The sequence below is a fragment of the Ixodes scapularis genome, unplaced genomic scaffold, assembly GCF_016920785.2.
Source record: "Ixodes scapularis isolate PalLabHiFi unplaced genomic scaffold, ASM1692078v2 PGA_scaffold6__148_contigs__length_123643588, whole genome shotgun sequence".
NCBI lineage: Eukaryota > Metazoa > Arthropoda > Arachnida > Ixodida > Ixodidae > Ixodes > Ixodes scapularis.
In genome coordinates this window covers 4,135,996-4,160,085 of record NW_024609881.1, presented here as the reverse complement: position 1 = coordinate 4,160,085, position 24,090 = coordinate 4,135,996, and the positions used below count along the sequence as shown (strand labels likewise).

The window sequence follows — 24,090 nt, the reverse complement described above, 5'->3', positions numbered from 1 at the left end:
GATGGCTCAGCACCTTACTGGGGGCAGGGACGGTCGAGAAAGTTTGGGAGCTCAGGGAAAACCTCGAGGGTACTCTGGAAGACGTTCCTAGAAACCCAGTTTGAGAGTCCATGACCTAGAGCAGGGGTGGCCAGGCTGGCCCAACCTAAGGGCCGCAAATAAAACCACGAAACTTCCGAGAGCCGCAGGGGGGGGGGGGGGGTTGTTTAGAGCAATAAACAAAACTCAGACCATTTTCAACCTGTCCGAGTCAAAAGCAGTCCAGCTGTAGGTAAGGTAGCAGTAGCACCAGACTACCAAACCGCAACCGGTTTTTCGATTTAAAACACGTTCCATCTCTCTTTTGCGGGAAGAGCTCGTGTGACCGGGAGGGTGACCGGGGGGAGGGGGGAGGGAGCCCCGAGCCGCACTTTAACACGCGAAGAGCCGCATGCGGCTCGTGAGCCGCAGCTCGGCCACCCCTGGCCTAGAGTGTCAACCCTCCGTTCCCCAACTGCCTCGTGGGCGCCGCCATTTTGCTGCCTAATTAAGAGAGGGCACAATTGGCAAGAGTTGCAATTGAGAATTTAGACTACCCAAGCTTTGGATAGTGTCTGGAAGCTCAGGCTACATGGTTTCGGTGCAGCGGACTGTTTCAACACCACTGGAAGTCGAAAAAGCATTTCCTGCAATTTCGTCTAAGGCTTCGGATAACTGGCTACAGTGATTTTCAGCGGCAAAATGGCTGAACTGCAGTCACCCTGAGTCGACGTTATTAGATCGCTTACGGAACTGCCCATAGATGCCGCTTCCACGAGCAGTACCCCCTCACCTCCCATGATCAGTTTCCCGTCGATCGAAGCGCCCCCGTTCTTGGGGGAGACGGTGGCTGGTATGGTAACTACTGTTACGGAATTTTTGATGTGCGGCGTCTCAATGGCACTTCGCTGTAGCGTCTCCAGAGAATACTGCTTTGAAACGCAGCCTCTTGATGGCACTTCAAACGACAGGTGGCGGGCTTGAGGGGGAGGAGGACCCCACACCGTGGAAGTTCCGTGACCGAGTCGGTCTCATAACGCTGCTCCGAAGCGCAGCTCGTTGAGTGCTCTAGGTCGGCTGCTACGACAATGCCCACCTGTATGGCGATCTTGAGGGCCTTGACCCTCTGGTCCTGCTCCCAGGACTCCCCCAGTGCCTGGTTCAGCTCCTCGATCCTCGTCACATACTCTTGCTGGGACAGGTTCAGCATCTCTTTCACAGAACCCTGGGGGCATGGAATACCTCCGGTCAGTGGGGAACTATCCTTGGCGGCACACGACCACCCTGGCTTCCGGAATTCACCGAAATACGCAGCTAAATGTTATTGTGGAGGATACATAAGGCAAAGAAGATAGGATTCAAAAGATCAGTACTTGACGGTTGTTTTATTTGTATTGCCCATATTTAGTACATCAATTAAGCAAAGATTGCAGAACTAGCATAGGTGCAAACCGTGGTAAACTCACATTTATAAGCGCACATAAACAAATACAGTAAAATCTCATTAATTTTAACTTCTAACTTTAGGGCAATGCTAAAATAGTATAAATTAAACAAAGTTCACTCGTGAGTCAAAGAAGAAGAGTCGCGCTCGATGACAGATGGATGCGAGAATACTCAGAACTGCCACCTTTCGTTAGACAAGCACGCCTGTAATCACCTTCTGCTTATTTTCCCACAAAGTCATCACGATTTGTGTGTACAATATGAAACACGTCCACACCATGATCATACGTGGGTCGTATCGCTGCTTTGTCCAGTTCCAAGCGGTAACAGGTCACAGTAGTTGTCACTGTGACTTTATCTCGGGAACCTTTCAGCTGACAAGGTAGCCATGGCAACAAACACAAGCTAGCCTGTGCTCCTAGCCGTCAGATGGCACCCTGTAAGACTGCAGGCAACCCCACAATGGGCGCTTTCCTCAACTTTGGCAATAGCAGACGACCTTTCTAAACCAGAAGTGATGCACTTTTCTTTTTTTAGTGGCAATTGTAGGTGCACGATTTTAACGCGATAGCGTTAAGAAGCTTGTGTTGCAGTAAATCCGACGTCGGTGGCATGATGAAAAAAATATAGATTGGTCGATAGGGTCATGACATCACAACCAGATGACCTCGCGCAGGAATTTCAATCGATTCACAACGCTCATGTGAAAAGTGACATCATGCATGAAATAAAAGTGATTTAACAAACGTGACATGTAATGCGAATTAAAGGTCGCCTCGTGTCTCAACCGATTTCACCGTATAAGTTGTTCATTTGCTTAAAAAAAAATTTGAAGAATTTTAGGCGGGATTTGAATCCACAACCCTTTGGTTGCGAGCAAGACACGCTGCTGACTAGGCCACACTTGCACGGCTTGGGAACAAGTGGGAACATACATGTTTATATTTTTCGCTATCGCATTCCACTGTTAAAGGCGAAGCTTAAGGGTCCTCCAAGTTTTTGTTTATTTTCATTAACAAAAAATAAACACAGAATGAGAAAAAAACGCACAAAAAAAACAGATGAGTTGTCTGTTGATATGCTACTGCTGTCTGTCGGCTGTAGCAGTAATCAGATGCCTTTCATTAGCAGATGGATGCCATAGGTAGGGATTTCACGTTCTTGATTTTTAACTTTGTAAGTTTTTTCAGTAAAATTTTTATGGGCAAGATTCACCACCTTCGGACACCTCTGTGGTAAATCTCATTGCGACATGCTAAAGGGAAGCTGAAGCGGTTTTGTGTTTGAGGAAACATATTAAAATTGTCTTCATCTGACCTCCAGGATCTTGAAAATTATTTTATAATTCGGTGCAAGGAGGCTGCACAAGATCCTTTTCAAGGTACCGCCGAAGGCCATCCTTCCCGAAGTGTGACGTCACAGAAGGAGTTTTCGAAATCTCCGCTTTCGCGCATGTTCAGCGCCTGTCAAAGGTATACACGCACACTCTGACTATTTTTAAAAAGGGCAGCAAAAAACATCACGACTGGTGCCAGTGAGGGGGAATATACCTGGAATATACCGAGACACATACGCTTTGTGGCCGAAAGATCCTATTATGATGTAACAACTGGTCGGAGGCTTTTCATGTTTTCTCGCATTTAGTTACATTTTCGGGGAACACAAACGTAATATTCAGATTCAGATTCACAAGATAAAACTACGCACAAATCAACCTTATCTTATTTTTGAAAGAAGTGTCTGTGCTTCCCTTTAAGAAACCGATTTATGCAGACTTTTGAAACAGTCAATGATCCCTTTGACTCATGCTGTATATCAGTCCTTACTAAAGAGAGGTTCTACATAAATAACCCACCTACTGGAAAGTATGTTCATCGCTGTGATTCAACCACCCCCAGCATACCTCCTCAAAGTCGTCGAGCTGCTCCAGTCTGTTCTTCACCTTGTCCGTTACCGCACTCTGCGTCTTCACCATCACTGCGGCGATCGAGCATGGGTCAAACGAAGGAGTGAGGCATGACGAGCGAGGCATAACGAGCTAGGAATGACGAGCAAGCCACGACGAGCAAGGCAAGACAAGCACGGCATGACGTGGTAGGCATGACGTGGTAGGCATGACGAGTAAGGCATGACAAGGTTGGCGTAGTGAACAAGGTGCGACAGGCGAGGTGTACCTTTCTCTCCGCCTGACAGGAAGCTGGTGGTTATGGAGAGCTTCTCAGACGTGGAGTACTTGGCCAGGATACCGGATTTTTTGACGGCCCAAGCCTCGAAGCTCTCGTCCAAGGCGCCACTGCCCTTCGTGGCAAAGTGTTCCGACTGAAAGGCGTCCGAGCGGAACAGGTAATTCACTTTACAGAGATGCAACTGCGATCAATACCATGCAAACACATTTACAAAACCCAAAGTTCTGCTTGTGAAGTTAGCGAAAAAAAAAAAAATAGGAGACTGGTTGACGCATTAGAATTAGCGCAGCAGCCCTGTCTGCGCCACCCAATGCTTGTGACTAACCTCGAAGTTCCACGAAATTGTGGAGCACGTGTGTATACTGTAACTCTCATTGTACCACTATGTATCATCTATGAAAATCAATTTATTTCTGCAATTCCTTTTCTTGCGAGAGAAAATGCCTCGTTTATGCCTTTTGTATAAAATGTATCATTCCAACACCTAACTAAAAATTCTTCAGTACCTCATACGTTTCTACACGAGTCGATCATCATCTTAAAAATGGCACGCCTCGTTGCGAAACGCCGGCTCATATGAATTCCTACGAATCAAGAATACCATTGGGGTGAAAGCACCATCGGTAAAGGTACCGCCGATTTATTTATTTAACATAAAGTGACCATCTTTGCTAATGACATGTCGGACTGGTCATTTTCTAAAAAAATTGTGTTTTCGTTTCTATATTTTCAATGTTTATTTACCCTGTGAATTTTAATGTCCTTCCCCCGCTCTAGGTCCCAAAAGTATTAAAATAAATAAACAAGTCAACGGGCGATGCCAGCGAACTTCCAGGAGCGAACCGTTTCAAGAGCTCGCAATCGACTCTAAATCTTTAGTAAGTTGTTGACTCTAGAACCACTGTATGCTTCAGAGTAACCACACTTCAGCCCTCTTGCTGTTGCATTGTGATACCCAAACTTAGCACAAACTTGCATGTTTAAGTCATTTTATGCTGGCATATTTTTGCATTACACAGTGTGACTGTGCACACGCAACTTATTTTTTATTTGTACTCGTCCACCTCTGTAAGAGCCCTATACTCCGTCTCGCCCACGGACTAAAGCCCAAAGGCTGGCGGACAAAAAATAAATGTGCCTCCGTGGTGAAAAGCAGTCAGCCCAGAAAGCAATTGTATTATGGCCAAAAAGATGAAAACCACAAAGGTATTGCCACTTCATTTTGTTGCTATACAGTTTTAAATTGGTAAACAAAAGAATAAACTATTTATTTAAAAAGGAATTAAATATCTTACAGAAAATGTGTTCGTTTTGCCATATAGCCATTACAATCCAATCCAAACCTAACTTGTCCGTGTCACATGCATGAGAGCAGATGTCTTGTGTTTCCCACACTAACTTCTTTCACTTTCAAAATGGCCAGCAGTATTGATCGTGCGGTGTCTTTGCCTTATAGTTTCCAGGCGCTTTTTTAAGAAGGCTCCTTTCAGCAGTCAAATGCGCCAGGTTGTACTTAAAGCCTACTGCAAGCTCCGTGTTGACAGTCCTGCTGTGCATTTTCATCTGGAATTCCCGCCGTAGAATCCCGTAAATAAGGTGTCGCAAAACGCACCTGGAATATGCCAGGAGCTAGAAATTTCTGATAAGAGACGATGATACACAAGTCGAAGCAACATAGCACTTGGTTTCCATCCAGCTTGTAATGGAACCTGGCAGCCTGTCGCTTTGACGCTTAGTCCAATTTAGGATGAGACAGAGTAAAGCAAGGGCTGACAGTAACACTAAATCAATCAATCAATAAATAAAACCACCATTGGCAGTTATATGAAGGGTTGCTGCCTGAAATCACAAGAAATTCTCCGCCGTCCTCCGGAAATACTTAAAGGGACCCTGCAATCATATTTAAGCGTCCACCTTTTTCGCGGTTTCCAAGTCTCTTGGAGCTCGGGCAAGCCAGCGGGCACGGGGAGAGTAACTAAATATCAGTGCGTCATATTTTAACCGGGCGACGTGGAAACCTCCTCCACTGACGAGGGCGACCCACGGTACCGAAAGCGCGCAAAATGTGACGTCTTTGGTCCTGGGCTTACTACTGGCCAGAGCCGCTAAAAGCTTCTTTTTAGTCGAAATACAAAATATAAGTGGCGTGAACCGTTTTAATTATTTATAAAAGTAGTTTTTGTTCAGTATTTTTAGATCAGAAAAGAAACAGATGCAGTTTATAAAGTACGGAAACAAGAAATGACCCGTCGACATACCCGCCACCAAGCGGTGGAAAAGGCGGCGCATACTAGAAAGGAGTAGTGGGATCAGGCGTTGACACGGAAAGGTCCCGGATGTACGCGGCGGCGCTGTGGTCAATTGGGCAGGAGCATCCGACCGGCTCCGAGCGTTCCGAAGGCCTTCGGCGAGAAGCTTTGCCTTGCGGTCTGGCCGTTTCGCGGTATGGCAGCGAGAAGTGGCTCTCATTCTGAACTGGTCTTTACCCCGTGTTTGCTGCAGTTTGTGGCCAATGAAGTGTCATGCCGAATTAGTATTTAATCGCGCAGCAAATGCAATGGGAGCCGCTCTGGCTGCCCGCTGCATAGAGCCTATCCAGAACACGCTTCAATGGCGCCCTCTCGCGCCGTCGACTCGGAATGCGGCAGCCTTGAGCGCTCTATGAGCTCACTATTTCTCCTCTAGTTCACGGCCACTCTCAAGCAACCAAGGACGTCACGAGGGAGGTTATTTTTTGCTTGTTTTTGTAATTCTAATTTGCCTATAACTTTTAAAATAAAGGGAATTTCGAGAAAAGAAAAGTTTTACTAAGTTACTACGTTCAGTGCGCTCAGGTTCGGTGCAAATTAAAAATTAGTAAAAAAGTCACTGCAGGGCCCCTTTAAAGTCCGTGACCGAGCAAAACAATACCGACCGAGCCTCCCGACAACGTAAGCAAAGCTGATGAAGTTGCATTTTTCCCACACTGCGCCGCGAGTTGCGGGGAACTACGGGGCCGTTCCGATGTACGCTCGGGTCGGTTTGTACGCCCCATAAATTTTGGAAGTGACTCAACTTTGTCTCTCTGACCACTGAGAGCTCAGAATGCTAAGAAAACAGAGCAAACACGTCACAAACATTCAGACATCAAGCTAGTTGATAGTTACAGTGAACATATACCGATTGATGTGTGTGCCAATGTTTTTAACGGTGCATTTTCTAATTTCTTCACTGCATCCACGGCAATAGATGACTTTTTTTGGTAACTTCTAATGTTTTCCTAATGGATCCTATTGTTAGAGACTACAATGGTGTAATCAACATTCTAGAATCACTCAAAATGTCATCATTGTGTGGAATAGTTAATACTAATGGCAAACTGTCAACACCAAATTTTCATCTGGACTGTTCCTAACTGAACTTTTTCAGCAGCCCCTGGAAACAGGAATTGTACCCTCTGATTGAAAAATAAACAAGGTTATTCCAGTCCACAAGTCCGGCAGTAAATCGTCTCTACTAAATTATTGCCCGATATCAATTGCCTGCATTTCTGGCAAAATCCTAGAGCATATCATCTACAAGCACCTTATTAACTTCCTAAACTGCTGCGACTTCTTCACCAATGCACGGCATGGTTACGACCAACATCTTTCATGCGAGACCCAGCTTCTTTTTCTTACTGACGAGTTATTTAAAAAACTTGACTCTGGGTTTTCTACTGACGCTGTTTTCCTTGACTTCGCTAAGGCATTAGACAAAGTCCCACATAATCGTCTATTGTTTAAACTCTCTCCACTAAAAATAGATTTTAAGTTTTAATATGGATTGAATCTATCCTTAGCCAACGCTCTCAATTTGTTTGAGCTAACAATGCTGCTTCCTCCTTAGCTCTCGTTTCTTCCAGCGTTCCGCAGGGAACCTTCCTAGGCCCATTGCTTTTTCTAACTTTATATTGTCACGAATGACAATTGATGAGGCGACGAATAACTAAACATTTCCTTCAGTTATTGAGCTATGGGGCAAGACTGACCGTGGCTCGCCACGCAAAGCACTTTTTGTACCCATGCGGGTTTCTGGAAGATTCAGCGTAGAACGTTCAGCGCATAGAACATTCGTAACTCGATCAGACAAGGTTCTCAAACTTACGAGAACAAAAGTTGAAAGAATGAATAAAAGAAGATTATACTCCCAGGAATCGAACCTGGAGACTCCACGCGTACAGTAACCATTCAGCTACGCACGCGCTTGCTCGGCAACGCGCGTTGCAATATTAACGACCTCCCTCTTCAACTCTCGTCATCCATTTGCCTTTCACTGATGATTGTGTTATTTACCGACTAATAAAAACTCCAAATGACCATGATATTAACAAAATTACTAACTGGTGCCAGACTTTGCAAATGTCTTTGATTGTTAGCAAGCGCATGCATCTATCCTTTACGCTCCCTGCCCACAACTACATTAACACTTAACGGCAATGCGCTTAAGACTGCTACCTCTTATAAATATCTAGGTGTGCATTTAACCCCTAACCTATCCTGGAATGCTCAGTGACTCAATCACTCAGTTATATCCGTCGTAATTTTAAATCTGTCCCTTCTCACCTAAGACGACTTGTTTACATCACTCTTGTTCGCCCTGAACTAGAATATGCTTCGTCTATGTGGCACCCTCACCAATCTGGCCCAATGCAATCGAAGCGGTTCAAAATCGTGCTGCTTATTTCATTCGTTTCGACTACACCCTTTTTTCCAAGTGTTACTCCAACGAAATCGCAACTAACCCTTCCCAACCTTTCTTGTCATAAAATTTCCCGGCATTGCCTTCTTTATAAATTTTATTATTCTGCACCTTTAAAAGGGTCCCTTCTTAGCTTTCCCAGTTATATTTCGGCAAGACTCGACCACTTGTGTGAGATCTCCCGGCCCAAGGCTACCTCTACAGCATTACTACATTCTCTCCTATCCGCTACCATTGTGGACTGGAATGTCCTGTAAATCTGTAAATAAATAAAATGTACAGGGTATTTGTAAATAAATCAAAAAGCCGATGCCTACCCTGCTTTGTGACTGTCCCACTTCCTTTGCATTCCAAAATGGCAAACGCGAAACAAACATGAACCGCTCCTTCAGTTTATGGGTACTCCTTCACGAGTCGTACGTCGGATTGCGGCGGTCCACCGAAAAGACGATGGGAGGCAGCGCGAATTTCTGGAATGGCCTATCGTAACCATCGCCCATAGATCCTCTTCAGAAGCTTACACCATCTAGTAGCTGCTGCACCAATTATACTAGTCCACCATTGTTTGAGCAGGTAGTCTGAGCATGTACTGGACACGAGGGCTGTGTCAGCGTGAACTCAGCTCGGATCATATTGAAAACAAACGCCACGTCAGCGTTCGGCGAGAATTTGGATCCCATCACACGCTTCATAACCAAGGAACGGCAACTGCCAATGTTGCCCGATCAGCTTTTGAAAAGGGTCCCTTGTGGCCACTCCGCACGAGGCAACAAAATGGCGGCGTCCACGAGAGAACCGCAAAAAGGAGGGTGGCTCTGGCAAGCACCTTCTCTCCGCCGTCCTCCGCGCTCATCATGGACAGGGGGTCGAGGCCCTCGAGGGCGCTGCCCAGCGGGTGGAGGCTGGACAGGGGGTCCAGGCCTCCCCAGGACGTGGTGGCGGACGACCGACGGGGGGTCCCCGAAGCGGACGACGAGCCGCTGCTGCTAGATGTGCCCGAACGGCGCTGCGGGCGGCCATCTTGCAACTGTGCACAATGAAAACCCGTGACGGTCGAGCCGCAACCGGTTAAGGCCAACTCACACGCTTGCGTCTGCTTACGACCGAGTGCCGCGAGGTACGTTCACACACTTGCGTTTGCCCAAGACAGAGTTCTTGCAATTTTTTACGACGAGAGAACACGCTGGCACGTTCGCGCCACCTACGAGGTAACCCTGGAACTGAACTTCACTAGAGCGAAGGTTTTGCAGTATTTTCAAAATCTAATGTATGTACTATCACGAAAAACGGTAGTTTACAACGGGGGTCTATAATAGGGCGGGCCAGACCCTGCCCACAGAGGTCTTCCCACCGGCCTGCAGCCAGCCACGGACTTTCCGATGAAGTCCGGCCCATGGCTCACTTCACTAGCGGTGCAAAAAAAATTGTGCGTAGAGAAACGATGCCCGGGACGCGCTCCAAATCCGCAAACTAAGATACCAGAAAGACTGAGAGAAACTGCATTGTAACGTGGGTCCTCTTGCCATACGATTAATTGAACATTGTCATCACCAGCATTACCATACATGGTCCCCTGTTCCATGTCTGTGTAACCACCTTCAAATTTTATCGCATTCTCATATATTTTGCGCTTAGTGTCCTCTTTCACAACTATTGCATATTGTCAGCATTAATTTTATTATTCTCATTAGTCTTTTGCACCGCGCGAATGTGGCAAAGTTTCTACGCGCTTTGCTTTATGATTGGCAAGTTTTCTTCGCCACAAGTGTTGTGTAAGGTCATAATTCACTAAATATAAAATATAAAACAAGCATATCAAGGAGATTTTCGGCTGTAGGACTGTCTGTCAAAAAAACGTTTGTAGCAGGTCAATTGGTAGCATTCATCGCAGTGACAGTTCAATAGACTATTGAAATAACTTTTTTTTTCCGTGCCACTTTTCTAGCGCCAAGCATATTGCTCCAAAATGAAAAACCTTGTGTGAGGCCCTATTGACAGAAATGGCTGGAGTCTTTTCTAACAGCTCGTTGAATCGCTGTTGCTTTCGCGACAGACACTGTCTGATTTCCCCGAGACCCACATAACTTGGGTACGAGCCGTCCCAGTAATTATATTCAAAAGACAGCGGCAAATATGCAAGTTTGTCAAAACTAATTTATTTAGCAATGGTCACTCTACTGTCTATAGATACATATACACATAGTGAAATGTTTCAGGTGCACACCTCGAAGTGTCAGTGCTGTCGGTTCCATCGTAGCGCTGAAGAATTGCTTAATGGCGCTTGTCCCGTGTTTCTTCCTTCCTCAACATCCTTGTCAAGACTCCACTTGCGGCTTGGCTTAGCTTCATTTTGGCCAGTGCCTGCTGTCTCTTGAGCGACTCCAGGAACATCCAGATATTGACACCCAACGTGCGCCCGAAATATTTCGCTATGAATGATGTACCCATAGAGTAGAGTCTCTAAATAAATTTGTTTTGACAAACTTGCATACTTGCCGCTGTTTTCAGATTAGATGCCGGGACGACTCACACCCGGATTGTGTGGAATCTTATTAAAAATCTCGGGCTGTGGGCCCTTGGTCTTTCGACGAACGGCATGTAGCCCGAGATTCTTAATACTTACTCTAACATTAATTTGTGTGTTTAAATGGTTATCTAGGTTTATTTACTTAGTTTCTTTTTGTTTGTGGGTAATCTTTTTTTTTCTCCGGCCCTCGGGACTGTGACATATAGCTAATCCGGCCCCTTAGCCAAAAAGATTGGAAATTTCTGGTTTATACATTGTCAAAAATTTTCCAAGCCAAAAAACAAAACAAAAAACAATGAGTAAAAAAACAGAAAATATATGAAAATGCCATGTGTTCCATGGCTACCCGATAGGTGGTGCCAGTTTGTTCCATAGTCGTAAGAGGTTTTAAGAGGCACATGGTCGTAAACAGGTGCAAGTGTGCGAACCAGCCTTTACCACTTGTGATCTCTCACGACGGGAAAACAGACTGGCGCCATCTATCCGGTAGCTGTGAAACACTAGGCAATTCCGTTCATTTCCTTTTTGCGCATCATTCTTTCTTTACTGGCTCCAATAACTTTTGACACTGTTATAAACGCCATTTCTAGTAGATCTCGCAAATACTGAAAACCTTAGCTCCAGTGAAATGTGGTTCCAGGGCCACCTCATAAATGGCACCAGCATGCCGCGTGTTCTCTCGTCCCAAAAGATAGCAAGACTCAGATCGAACGTGCACTCGGGCAACACTGAAAAGTGGTCGCTTGCTCCCATTGCTTTCATGAGGTTTGCCACAAGCGACTGGCCGAGTGACAGTGGGTCCTCGTCACCATCACTTGTCTCGTCGCTCGCCAAATCACTTGCATGGGGTTTATACTTAAAACGAGCCAGAAAAATCGGTGCCTTCGCATAGAATGCTTAAAGTTTCACCAAATGTGCATTGAGGTGGCACAATTTAGCCAATTAAATTTAGAGCCATAGCCTTTTTGTAAAAAATTAGACCAGCAAACTTGCCACAGTCAACGTCGGGCGGTTTTGCAGCGACCAAGTTAGCAATGCTTGTAATGCATGGTGCCATCTCCTGAAAGGCTCAGAGAGCAGGCGATGCACTCTCTTGCCTGCTCGCTGCGTCTATCGGGAGATGGGTCCACGTGTTACAAGCATCACTAACTAGGTCGCTGCGAAACTGCCCGCCGTCAACTGTGGCAAGTTTGCTAGTCTCATTTTTCACAAAAAGGGAGCTACGGCTTAGCATTTTATAAGCTCAAAAGCACCATCTCAATGCACATTCGGTGAAACTTCGAGCTTTCAATGTGCAGGCACCGATTTTTCTGGCTCGTTTGACAGCGTAGGATTCACTGGGAGACTTGGCAGGAATGCCAAAAGCTTCAAAGTTTTCCATTATAGTGTGTGTGTGCACAAACATACACAAAATAATTTAAATAAAAAATTAAAAAAAAAAGGTTGACAAATGTAATTTAGTGGTCTGTGGAAAATGCTCCCAAACCGAAAGGAAATCATGGCACAGCGACCGACCAAGGTATGTGACGGATTGTGTGTCTTCTCTCTTCTGTCCAGTTTTAACATAACCAACACGGCCAAGCTTCCAGTTTGATCTGTGGCCGAGAATTCCCACTTACGGTGATGACGCTGATCTTGAGCGGGTGATCGGTGACTTCTTCCAAGGCGCAACGCCGCTCCTTTCGTTCAGCCTCGTAATTGATCACTTTGCTTTCCCTGTCGAAAAAGGAGAGAATTGTTCACATATTAGGATGCATCGTGGTGCTTCCAGTGCGAGTTCCTCGCTCGTGAAACAACGAAACACCAGCCGCACTCCGAAGCACCCAAATTTACGGAACATCCAAAAACTCATTGATTGTATCGTGCAATTTCAAAACGTTATTCTTGTACGAGCCCGGTTTGATGTGGGCGTTTCTTAAAACGAAAGTTGGTCGCCCGCAGCGCTTGCGGACTGCAGCACCGAGGGCACCATTTCCAGATACATAAGTGTGCGTTGCTTGTATCGGGAACTTACCACGTAAACGTCATTGTGACTTCACGTAGCCGTGAATCTCGAACATCGGAAAAGTGAAATATTTCGGTGACGATGAGGAGTGAGCAGTCGTGAAGGACCTGAGAAGCCGCGGACAAGCTCAAGCCGCTCAAGCCGAGAAGCGCCGAGTGCTGATGATGATTGGTGCGGACCAGTGCGGACGCATTTTTTTTCTTTCTGTTATTTTTAATTCAATCAAATTGATTAAACTTAAAACGTTAAAAATAAGCTTTTGCGTCTTTGGGCGTAGTATTAAAACACTGGGTTTAAGGTGGCGAGAAAAAAAAAAAGTGATAATTTGCAACCACCACCATCATCATCGTCGTTTATTTGACCCGGCTTAAAAATGGCGACGATCGAAGAAGTTAGCGGCGAGATTCTGCACCTTATTTACGACGTTATTAGAAGGTAAGTAAAGATCCGTCGTAACTCTCTGATGGTGTCGACTGGACTCCGAGCGCTTGCCGAGATGTCTGTACAGTTTTTTTGTTAAAAAAAAGGGGGGGGTGCATGGCGCTTGTTTGCACCGGTCCTCCTTACCGTCTTCGCGTTGTTAGTAGCGATCACGGTGTAAGTAGTGATTATGGTCTTCCGAAGGTTCCCGATTACACCGGCATACTTGTGTGATTCGCGACAGTGCGCTGCTTTCTTGCTAACACGAGGACGACGAGGGCGCTTCAGGGTCACTCTGGCTTCCTATGGGAGCCAGAGTTGCGCGTTCATCCCCGTAGCGCCGGCTTTCCTGCACGGCATTCGGAGTCTGCTCCTCACGTGACTAAATTCGGCGAATAGCGGCGCCGCGCGTTCGAAGCGCGCGGCGCGCTCAACAGTAGGGGAACGTACGCCGGGACCAACGAGGTAGAGTTGGCCGGAACGCGCGCAACGTCTACTTTCCTGCACGGCACTTAATCCGGCTCCTCACGCGATCGGATCTCGGCGAATAGCGGCGCGGCGGCACGTGGAAAACGGACGCGAAACTCTGCTTAGGAGCTCTAACAATCGTGTAATCTGCGTTTCAGCTCGAAGGAAAAGCGAACAAACAGACAGGTTGGTTTAGTACTGAAATGTTAAGGTGGGCGAATTTAACAGTATGATAACATAGAGCTGCAGCCAAGTACAAGAAGCAGACAGGAATAGCCCTGCCCTGTCTACATCTTGTCCTTGTCTGTTTTTTGCCCTTTATATAATCAATGAGCTGCTTTAGGCAACACATAATCCACCATTGTGGAAATACCTGCCGCCACCCGTCAGAAAACGGGGTTCCAGGATTCCCAGGAGGAAACTATGTGTGCATTAGGGAGGACAAGAAGGAAGTGTCTTAGAACAAACTACAAAAGCGACTTTTGGGGGAGCCCAATTTAAGTGACCACAGCTCAACGAAGTTAGCAGGATCGCTTAAACACGCGCTCGCATATTTTCCAACCAAAACGTCCTTAACCGGCGATTTCCATAAATGGTCCATTTGAACCGGACGCAGTCGGGACGGAAACACAATACACCTCAACTTTTAGCTTCAGTAGCGGCTATACAGAAATATGCGAAGTGCATAACAGGCAAGACCTCTGGAACCATCGTTACTGTGGCAAATCATTTCAGCGAAGAAAATCGGTGCAGTTAAAAAATTCGGATAAAACCCACATTTACTGAACACCAAGTCCCCAAAATGGAAAACGAGAAGGAATAAAAAGGGACCTTCTCTTTCGCATTTCCTAATGACGTTCTAAGTGCGCAGCATTTATATGACCTCCTTGCACTCATCCTTATGGAAGCATAGTAAAGAGGCCATTGAAGGGCTTATTGCAAAGGCTTTGGCAATATATAAAGCTGCCAGTCATGTGACGTCATGGTGTCACCTGGCACCAAGTCGCGTCATGGTGTCGCGTGGCATCACCAGGTCAGATGATGCAACGTCGCAATGTAAGTCGTGTGGTGTGTCCGACATCACAGTGTCGTGTGATGCGGTGTCACGGTGTCACCGGACGTCAATGTGACCCGTGATGTCATGGTGTAACGTAAGTTGACATGATAATGTCACATGTATTCATAGCGCCTTTGGAATAACATCGCAGTTTCATGCAGCACTGGCGTTGTTGAGGCTACGTGCCATGGACACAAAATCCGTAAGGCCATATGAATGCTATGCATGGATAGATGGATGCGTGCTGACGGCTGTACCCTTTATAACGGGCGGTAGCTTGCACCACCTAGCCTAAAAATTAAGAACCAAAAGTATGTTTTCTTTCCTTTGCCACATTGCTTACCCTCTGCAATTTCGTAACCATCACCAGGCAGTGTGGGATATCACCAGAATGACCTTTGGGGGATCGGGCAAAAAAACTAAAAGCATCACTACCTTCCTCTTCCCCCCGGTGAGGGGGTCGCCAATTTCCTTCTGGTCAGACCTAGTCGGCGTTCCCCCGGCACCGAGTTCGCTTGTAGACGGGGTGAAGACATTGGGCCGGAGCCTTGTGGGAGGGAGTCTCAATGTTTCTCTGTCCCGCCCGTCCCCAGCTGTGTCAGTTTGTTGTATGTCACTGAATTCTTCCTAGATAATTTCCACCAGTCTTCCCATCTCCTCTTTGTTATGAAAATGCACTTATCATCTGTTTTTTCATTCCCGTCTGCAAACCCCAGCGCTCTGCCTACATCCATCACCCCCTGTGGGAGAGAGGGAGCAAGCCCTGCGACACCAGATGTTCTATTGTCTCGTCTTCCCCTTGGCATACGGCACAGCGCATATCCATTTCCTCGTACTTCGTCCTACATGTCCTAGTTCTGAATACCCCCGTTCAAGCCTAGAATAACAACGAGCTCCCAGTGAATTATCGTGCCAATATTTCTTCCTTATTTCCTGTTTTTGTCCCCTATACATAGTTACAGCTGATTTCCCCTGCATCCTTTCCTCCCATATCTTTCTCTCGGCTTCTTTTACTTCCTTTTTCACAGAGGTAGTCTGCTCTGCATCAGCACTTGACTGTTGGTATTTGAATTTCAGTTTTTGGGTTTGGTTTGTCCATTTGGTGTTCAGACTTTTCATGTATAGATGCTTATATGCCTTTCTCGCACATTGTGTATCCTCATTATGTCCAGTCTTTGTTCAAATTTCAACTTACTGATCGCCTCTCTAGCCTCGAAAGATGTCCAGCCCATGTCTCCCTGCACTCCTTCATTTGGCGCATTCCCATGCGCCCCCAGTGCCAGTTTACCCACATTCCTCTGCCGGGTTCCTAAGCTCGACTGGACCTAAGGTTCCATGCATAATACCGCAGTGCCAAAAGACAACCCCAGCACCATGACTCCTTTCCATGTTCCCCTAACAACATCATATCTCTTGTAATTCGGTAGTATCCCAAGCTTCATAATTGCTGCATTCCGGTTTCCTTTCTTGAGCATATTTTCTCCTGTTCTTCTAAGTATTGTTGTCCCTCATTCAGCCATACTCCTAGGTATTTATACTTCTCTATGTGTTCTATTAAGACGTCTTGAATTTTCTGTGGGTCCCCCTTCTCATCGTCGTAAACTATTATCCCTGACTTGTCACTAGTGAATTTCGGGCCCAGAGAGTCTCTTTCTTTTCCGCAAATCTTAATCACCTCCTGTAACATCCGGGCTATCTGCTAACAGTACAATGTCGTTTGCGTAGAACATTCTCGGTATAACTTGGTTTACTTTTCCCCCTCTCCATATACGACGGGTCACAACCTAAATTGCACTCTTTTAATCTATTTTCCTTTCTACTGCATCCCCTGTATTTAAAATGCCATGCATTTAAAACGTGTTAATTGGTGCCAGTCTAAAGAGCGCTTTATAATCAATGTCACGGACAAATTGTGCCTACCACTACCGGTGGTGCTGAGGGTTTGTCAAGTTTCGTATTGAAGATTTCTTTCCTTTTTTGCTCCATTTCACTTGACGTCCGGTAAAATGAGCAGCTTCTAACTCAGTTCCAAGTGCTGCGATCCACCATTTTCAGAAATGACCGATTCAGAAGGATTTGGGAAGCAGAAAGAAAGAAAATGAGTGACATACTGCATTTTTTACTGCCTCATCGACGTGCAAGTTTTAGTGTCGTCGCCTTGCCAGAAAGCGTGGGGAATTTGATGGCATATCCTTTATTTGCCGTTTTCTCAATTGCTATTCTGAATTTAGAGATAACAAGTAGCATGTGAAGAGGAGTAAAGCCCAAATATTTAGCAAATGTAGTTTATAGCTCAGAAAAGTGCAGGAGCTTTAAGCGAGTTTCTGTTTTTGCGCAGCATCGAGAAGGACTCGCACGACCCGAATCAGAAGCGGGACAGCTACGACAGCGCGGTAAAGATCCAGGAGCTCCGCGGGAAGTTGCAGCTGTGCCGCGACCTGATCCACAAGCTGCCCGGGGTGGACTACACGGGGGAGGAGCAGCTGCGCAGGGTGGAGGCACTGCGTAGGCAGCTGGCCCGCAAGCGGGAGCTGCTTGTCAAGTACAAGAGCATGTGCCACTTCGACACGCCCGACATCAAGTGACCGCCATGTTTGCGTGCCGTGCAGCGGCCGTCTTCAAAGCGCTGACTGCCGTCATTGCTTCGAGGGGGGCCCACGGGCGGCCAAAGATCTACGACCATTACTTCGGCTATTTCCGTGAGACTGACCTCTACCGCCGAACGACAGCACACTCGGATCCTGAGCTGCGACGGTTTGTCCTCTCGAGCGGGGAACGCCTTGACGCGTCTGCTTTATCGGCTCCGGAACTGGTGGAAGCTGCACTGTGCTGCGAGGACGCTTCCTTTGGCAGACACCACGGCCGCAAGATCGAGGACGAGTGCTGCCGGAGGGTGAGACACCTGCCCCCTCTAACCTCCGTGGTGCTCATGGATGCCTGGGCCTCTAGCCTGGGCGGAAAGGGCTACCTGCGAGAGGTTGTCCCACACTGGACGCGATACGCCTGCTCGGCCGAAACCTTCGACTTTGTGCACCTGGTCTACCTGGCGTCCCTGGGGAAGAGCGCTCCCGAGAGCTTCCTGCATGTCGTGGCGGACCGTCTCCGGATGGTGCTACCGAAGTGCGCCCTCAGGGAGGTCGGGATACTCTGCAGCAGCCTGTTCAAGCTCAAGCTGCGTGTGGCAGATGACACCGTCTTGGCGGCTGTCGCGACAAGCACGGCGGAAGGCCTAAGGTCTCACGGCGACCGGTTCGACATAATCTCGGCGCTCAAGTTTCTGAGGTCGTGCGAATACTACGACGCTAAACTTTTAGCGGAGATCGCTGCGTACGTCCGTGAGGTAGGCGGAGAGCTGGCGGTTGCAGAGTGCGCCCACTTCTTGGCTGCCTTCTCGAGCGTGGCGGCGTACGACAAACCCACATTCTGGAGGCTCGAACGTAGGGTTGCAGATCTTCTGCGAGACCCGCGGTCGACCAGAGACGGGCATCGGGCACATCCCGCGGAGTCGCCGAGGGTCAAGGACGTCGCAAAAGTGCTGTGGGCGCTCGCGCATGTCGGACACGACGCCGACAACTGGATTTTGGAGACAGCAGAAGAGTTTCTCGAGCAACGGTCTGCACCGAGCAACGTCTTCCACGTCTTGGACGCGCTCCAGTCATTCATCTGCTTGGACTTCTACCCGCGGCGTCTGATCGAGGAGGCACTGTCCGCGGACGTGCGCCACACAATCGTGTCGTCGCACTTGCGCAAGCCGTCAAAGCAGCTGGCGTTTGTGAGTATGTCGGCGTCGGTGATGCTCGGGGACACGTTGAAGGGCAAACCTCCCCTCGGAGACCCGCCGTCCTCGAGGACAGACCGGGCACAGTACGAACGCGCTTGCTTTCGAGACTTGGCCGACCTGTTTGCTGCCAGGGGGCTGCCGGCCAGCTGCATCCTGCCGCACATTCACGTGGCGGGCGTGACCTTCACAGTGTGCCCGTCTTCTCTGACCACGAGGCCGGTCCTGGACTTCCGCGACCTGAAAGGTGGCAGTAAACAGCTGAACCTCTCCCGGGAGCTAATAGACGCCGTGTCCGGCACGCAGAAGCAGCGACCGGATGGCGGTGGCAGTGCTCGCGCTAGCACACGGTCCACGTTTGTCAGCGTGGAGCTGTTGGATGGTGGTGTCTTGGTGCGCGGTTCGGAGTCTGCATTGCGAGGGATCATGAGGGCGAAAGTGGTTCAGCTGCGTCGGCTGGGCATCAAGGTGGTGTTTGCGACTCCTGGACAGGTCAAGGCGGTCTCCGAGCTGCCCGGTGTGGAAAGAGACGACTGGTGGGTCCGGTTTGTGAAGCGCTGCGCGAGTGATACCGACCCGCAATTTTACCACTCTGTTGGCGGCGGTGATGCGGTTGTTGCAACGTGACAGCCTCGACATCTCGCTTTTCGGTGGGGCGATTTGTCTTTCTCTGTCAAACTTGTTCAGCTATGCAAACCTCTTCTTGACAGGACCTGCGACTTCCCACAGAAAGGCGGCTAGGAGGTGGACGTGCATTCTTAAAGGGGCACTAAAGTGCTTTTTTAGATCCGTGTTCTAATGTCTTAACTTAATCTATGAGCTCTAAACATCCTAAAAAGACCAAAATCACATTCATGCAGCGCCGATTCGCATATCAAAAAAGTTATCAAAGTTCCCGACACTTACCGTTGGCGCAGAACGACAGATGGCGCTACCGAACATTGCTGAATATGGTCGAACGACGGATGGCGCCCGTCATCCACTTGCGAGTTATGGGTTCCTGCGGGGACGAGCGGCCGACCAGACCTGCTTATCTTTTTTAGACCTCCTGCGTGACCTTTTATACAACCTCGTGCCACTGGGAAGCACGGGGACATTTGAATGTCTGTGTTGACATCAGCTTAATTTGTCATTTCCTTTTTATTCAGATTAGCCAATCTGAATTTGGAGATAACTTAATAAAGAGTGTGCCAAGAAGCGTAAAAGACCCAGTATTTCGACTATGGGTAGCTCGCAAAATTGCCAAAGTACCTTGGCAAAGGTCATTTCCAGATCAAGAAAATTTTGGGTACAGTTTAAAAAACAAGGTTTTCACATTGGTGACCTCAATTTGTTTAGGAGCTATAGGCCCGTTGCAGTCTGCCAGGGGCGCGAGCGCATCCACAAGACGCGACCGTGTAATGTTGGCTTTGGCGTCTGCAAGACGCGGCTGTAAAGGCAGCGTCATGGCATTCAATCACGCATAAGCCACAAAAAAATGCTAGGCTTGCGCATTAAAAAGAAAAAAAAAGTACAGTTTTGTGGTTTTGGCGTTTCGTCGAAACGCCAAGAATGAATTCCTTTTGGCTGTTTTGCTCATGTTTTCTTTTGCAGCGCCCTTCAGCAAAGCGAGGGAGCCCAAGAACACGCAATCAAAAAGTGACCTATAAATATTTGATTTTGCTCACGAGGGGCGCAGCTCAAAACTTGAAAGCTATGGGCCTACAGACATTGGCAAAGTGAAAATGGCAGGGCACCTTTCGAATGCCCCCAGCACGCAGTTGTTGCCCTTGCTGTGGTTTGCCTACGTGAGCACGCTCAAGGCTCGGGAAATGCCGATCCCATCCTGTCGGTTTTCATCTGCCGACAAAATTACCCTTAAACATTACTCTAAAATAATGATAAATTGTAATCAATCTGATGAATTCAGCGCACAAAATTAGTCAACGGAGTGATCCCGAAATAGTCCCACTTGCCGACCTGCCAACGTAGATCCCGAGGTCATTTGGCCAGTTGGCTTCAGGAAATGCAAAAAGGAAGGCTCGGCACTGACGGATTAATCGGACGATTCTGCTGAAGACGATAGCGTCTGCTGAATCACCGGTTCGCGAATGCTGGGAGTTGCAGATTCCGGTGTTGATGCACAGTCCGTTGAATTCAAATCTCGACTCCTTTTTGGAGCAGCAGGTAAGCATCGTATTTGACTGCTGCTTCAAACGGCTTGGGCTGACTCGTTCTGGACTCGGATTTACGGAGAAACAGTCACATTCGCAAGAAAGCTGCAGCGAGTGAACGGCATCGGTGCGCAATGAATTTGAGTACTTCAATGGGCTTCAAAGAACGAGAGAGAGAGAGAGAATGCAAAACTAAGGATGGGGGAGAGGGAGGAAGAGAATGAGATAGTGATAAGACAGATATGGAGAAAAGAAAGTCAACAATACCTGCATGCAGTAACTCTGGGCTTGTTGACAGGGATCAGACAAAATCTCGGCGAATCCAAAGGCTGCCATGTCACGCGCCAAGAGGACCCCCTTTTTTCCTTCCCAATTGTAGCCGTCCCCGCTTTGTACAACTACATAGGGCTACTCCCCCATCCGCCTTGAGGGGGGGGTGTAGTTCTTAGACACTTGTCCTTTCCCTTTTTCGGGGGGCAGCACCCAGCCTTTTCAAGACAGATAGCTTTTTTGTTTGTTGCCAAAGTTTTTGGCAAGCGACACTCCCGATGTGTCTGCGAGCCAGTATACGAGCTTGCATTTGACAAAGGAAGAGCTATTGCTGTGTTTGCCGGGTGGTCTTTTGATTTCAGAGCTTGTTGCGGGATAGCCCAACTTCATGGAGCTGTCCATAATTATTATAACCACATGTGTCCTAAACCCCCCCCCCCTTTCATGACTTCTAAAGTGCATGCCACTTCACGAACATGCAGTGTGGACATATTTCACAGTGGCACACCATTTATTTCAGGTAATGAAGCTAGCAGAGTGAAAGTGCCCACTTCTTTCTTAGGAGGCAATTTCTCTGCCTTTTTATTCTAGATTGTCGATAGAGGTCTGCACAGGTACATGCCTGCAAGGGGCTCGTGCTTCATGGCTACACTCATGCCGGGCTCGGGCCTTGCGTTCAAGTCTATAAAGCAACTCAAGCCGGCCGTTATTATTTTTTAAATTTTTTTAGCAGCAGCTACGTTTTTAGAAGTTTGTTCGGGCAGGTTGCAGAAGAGACAGTGGTAGGGGAGACCCAAATGCTGAAAGCGTGTGCGTGTGTAATGTGCAGGCACGTGTCTACTGAATGCTCTTCCAGAGCAGTGCCAGCGGTGCAGCATTTTCAGAAGTAAAAAAAATAGATCTTGTATTCGTCCGTTTTTTTGTTCCCCCCGTAATTAATTTTGGTTGCTGGTGTTGCTAGCACTGTACTGTAACCTCCCACAGCAACACGCACACATGCGTGCCTGCGCAATGTGCGTCCTTACAAGAGTACGCCATCTGTACAAACAAGTGCCGGCAAAAAAGTTCCCCTGAAAGGTGCTTTCCCTAAACAATTTCTCGCAGACCACTGCTAAAGCCAGCGGTATTTTTTTTTTTTACATATTTTTTTTGGTTGTACGTAGTGGGTGTGGGTAATTTAGAACTTTGTCGGTATTTTCTTAAAAGCTTGAACCTTTCGGGATGCTCCCCTTCCTTTTCAACTTTGACACATTCTTTTGTTTACTAGCTGTTGCTTGCAATTTTAATTTTTCCATTCTTTTCAATACGCAGGTTTGGTAGCAAAAAAATACCCGATTGTGTATTTTTTTTTCATCGGCCCGTGCAAGCCTCTAGTTGTCAGTCTCTTCGAAACGGCTAGCACCTGATAGCCTTACACAGACCGCCGAATTGCTCTGGCGATCCCCGCTCTCGCTGTCCCCTCAATGGATTTCATCAAAACGCACGGCACCGCAATGGCAGGTAATTTTGGGAACCCTCTATACAGATCACGTGCTTTCTTGTTGCGCCTCCGCAACCACGCGCTTTCTTTTTGCGCCTCTGCGACCACGCGCTTTCTTGTTGCGCCTCCGTGACCACGCGCCAGCAGCCATCGCAGTCATGCGCCCATCCCACCCGAACATTGTACGTTGTTGGCGGCGCAGTGGCAGTGTAAACGCATCGCGACGGGTGAAGCTATTTCCTTTTTTGAATACATTGTTCGTCGTAACTTACCTTCACGTCTGGCAGTATCACTTAACCCACTTTCTTTTCACCGCAAACGTGGTAGGGTTTGGCTAGGTTCGACAAAGCGTTAGTGCAGCAGACGACAGAGCCGGTACAAAGGAGAGGGATGAGATAGCCTCGCAAAACCGCCAACGCGATACCCTCTCTTCCATTTCCGTGCGCTCGTCGCTCGTCTGACTCGGCTCTCGGCCGCTCAATTGTTGTTGCCATGGTAACCTGCGCCTGCTTGCGTATACCACGTGGTAGTGGGAGGAAAGATGATGGGTGGGGCGTACCAAGGACTCCCATTGTTTGCCACGCGGCGCGCGTGAGCTTTTGGGATTTCTGCAAAGGGTCTATTAAAATTATATGTACTCGTGCAGTCGAACAGAGCATTTTTGCCTGCCCGTTTTGTATAGTATTTTGTGTTTGTTTTGTTTTGTCTTTTGCTATTGCCTGTCATTTCCAAGGAGGGGAAAGTAGAGAAGGAATACATGCAAGCTGCAAACGACTCCTGACGAAAAATAAAAACGGAGAGGTGACTTTTGTCAGAAGATATTTGAAACCTAGAACTTTAAGAAACTGCTTATTGAGTAAGATCTTTTAAATGATTAAATAAAGGAAAAATACTTGGTACTTCCCCGCATCCGCTTATTTGTCCCCGTAATACTTATCAAAATATTGTTTGAAAAACCTCACTCATTTGTTGCAGACTAGCAGGTCTCAAATGTTTATAAAAATTAAGCATATAATACATACAGGGAAATCTCAAACCGGCAACTCTTAAATTGAGCATCAAATCAACTTTTTAAACAATTTTTGGTGTAAATAGGCACACAGGTGCATTTGTTCAGTAAAAGTATGAAATGATTGGAGCATAAAAAAAATCTACATTTTCTGCACTTCAATCGCGTGCAAACACCATGATTTTTGGGTCACTGCTGTGTTTATTTTGACAAACTAAAGAGGAAATATGTCCAAGTCAATTTTGCTCACTCTATTACTACACCTTTTTTGCATTCTTTATAAATGCCACAATGGCCAAATATGCCAATTGATGATTTCGCACAAAAAAGGTCAGCATAAATTTGTTCATAAGCAAAAAAAAAAAAAAAAGAATGTTTAGTTTTTTTTTTTTTTACTCGAGGGAGCTCATATTTAAATTCAATGAATTTTCACTGTGAACGTGGCACCATTTTTTTCTACCTTGCACTTGGGGCCAGTTGTTCCAGGACTATTTTCTTCTACACCTGCTTTCAGCACTACAGAACAAAATACTATGAATGTATGCTGACTAGCC

The 24,090-nt window shown here is 47.2% G+C and overlaps 3 protein-coding genes across 3 annotated transcripts in view; 2 read left to right on the top strand and 1 right to left on the bottom strand.

Annotated features, from left to right (window-relative positions):
• LOC8037786 (VPS35 endosomal protein-sorting factor-like) overlaps positions 1-13,065 on the bottom strand; it is a 92,305-nt gene extending 79,240 nt beyond the window's left edge. Inside the window, exons 1-6 of the mRNA XM_029993274.4 lie at positions 12,911-13,065; positions 12,516-12,612; positions 9,196-9,396; positions 3,639-3,783; positions 3,368-3,441; positions 1,115-1,243 (exon numbers count right to left, since the gene is read on the bottom strand). Of these exons, the coding sequence (XP_029849134.1) occupies positions 1,115-1,243; positions 3,368-3,441; positions 3,639-3,783; positions 9,196-9,396; positions 12,516-12,612; positions 12,911-12,924 (660 nt within the window). The 5' untranslated portion in view covers positions 12,925-13,065. The remainder of the gene's footprint in view (positions 1-1,114; positions 1,244-3,367; positions 3,442-3,638; positions 3,784-9,195; positions 9,397-12,515; positions 12,613-12,910) is intronic.
• A 201-nt stretch (positions 13,066-13,266) lies between these two features.
• Positions 13,267-19,411, top strand: LOC115331183 (mediator of RNA polymerase II transcription subunit 9). Its single transcript, XM_040499598.2, has 2 exons — positions 13,267-13,336; positions 17,185-19,411. The coding sequence occupies exons 1-2, from the start codon at positions 13,275-13,277 to the stop codon at positions 17,429-17,431; spliced, it is 309 nt and encodes a 102-aa protein (XP_040355532.2). The 5' UTR covers positions 13,267-13,274; the 3' UTR covers positions 17,432-19,411.
• LOC121832847 lies at positions 17,437-19,411 on the top strand. The gene has a single exon (XM_042294404.1). It carries the CDS (start codon positions 17,437-17,439, stop codon positions 19,249-19,251), a length of 1,815 nt encoding a protein of 604 aa, XP_042150338.1. The 3' UTR covers positions 19,252-19,411.
• Positions 19,412-24,090: the final 4,679 nt, after the last annotated feature.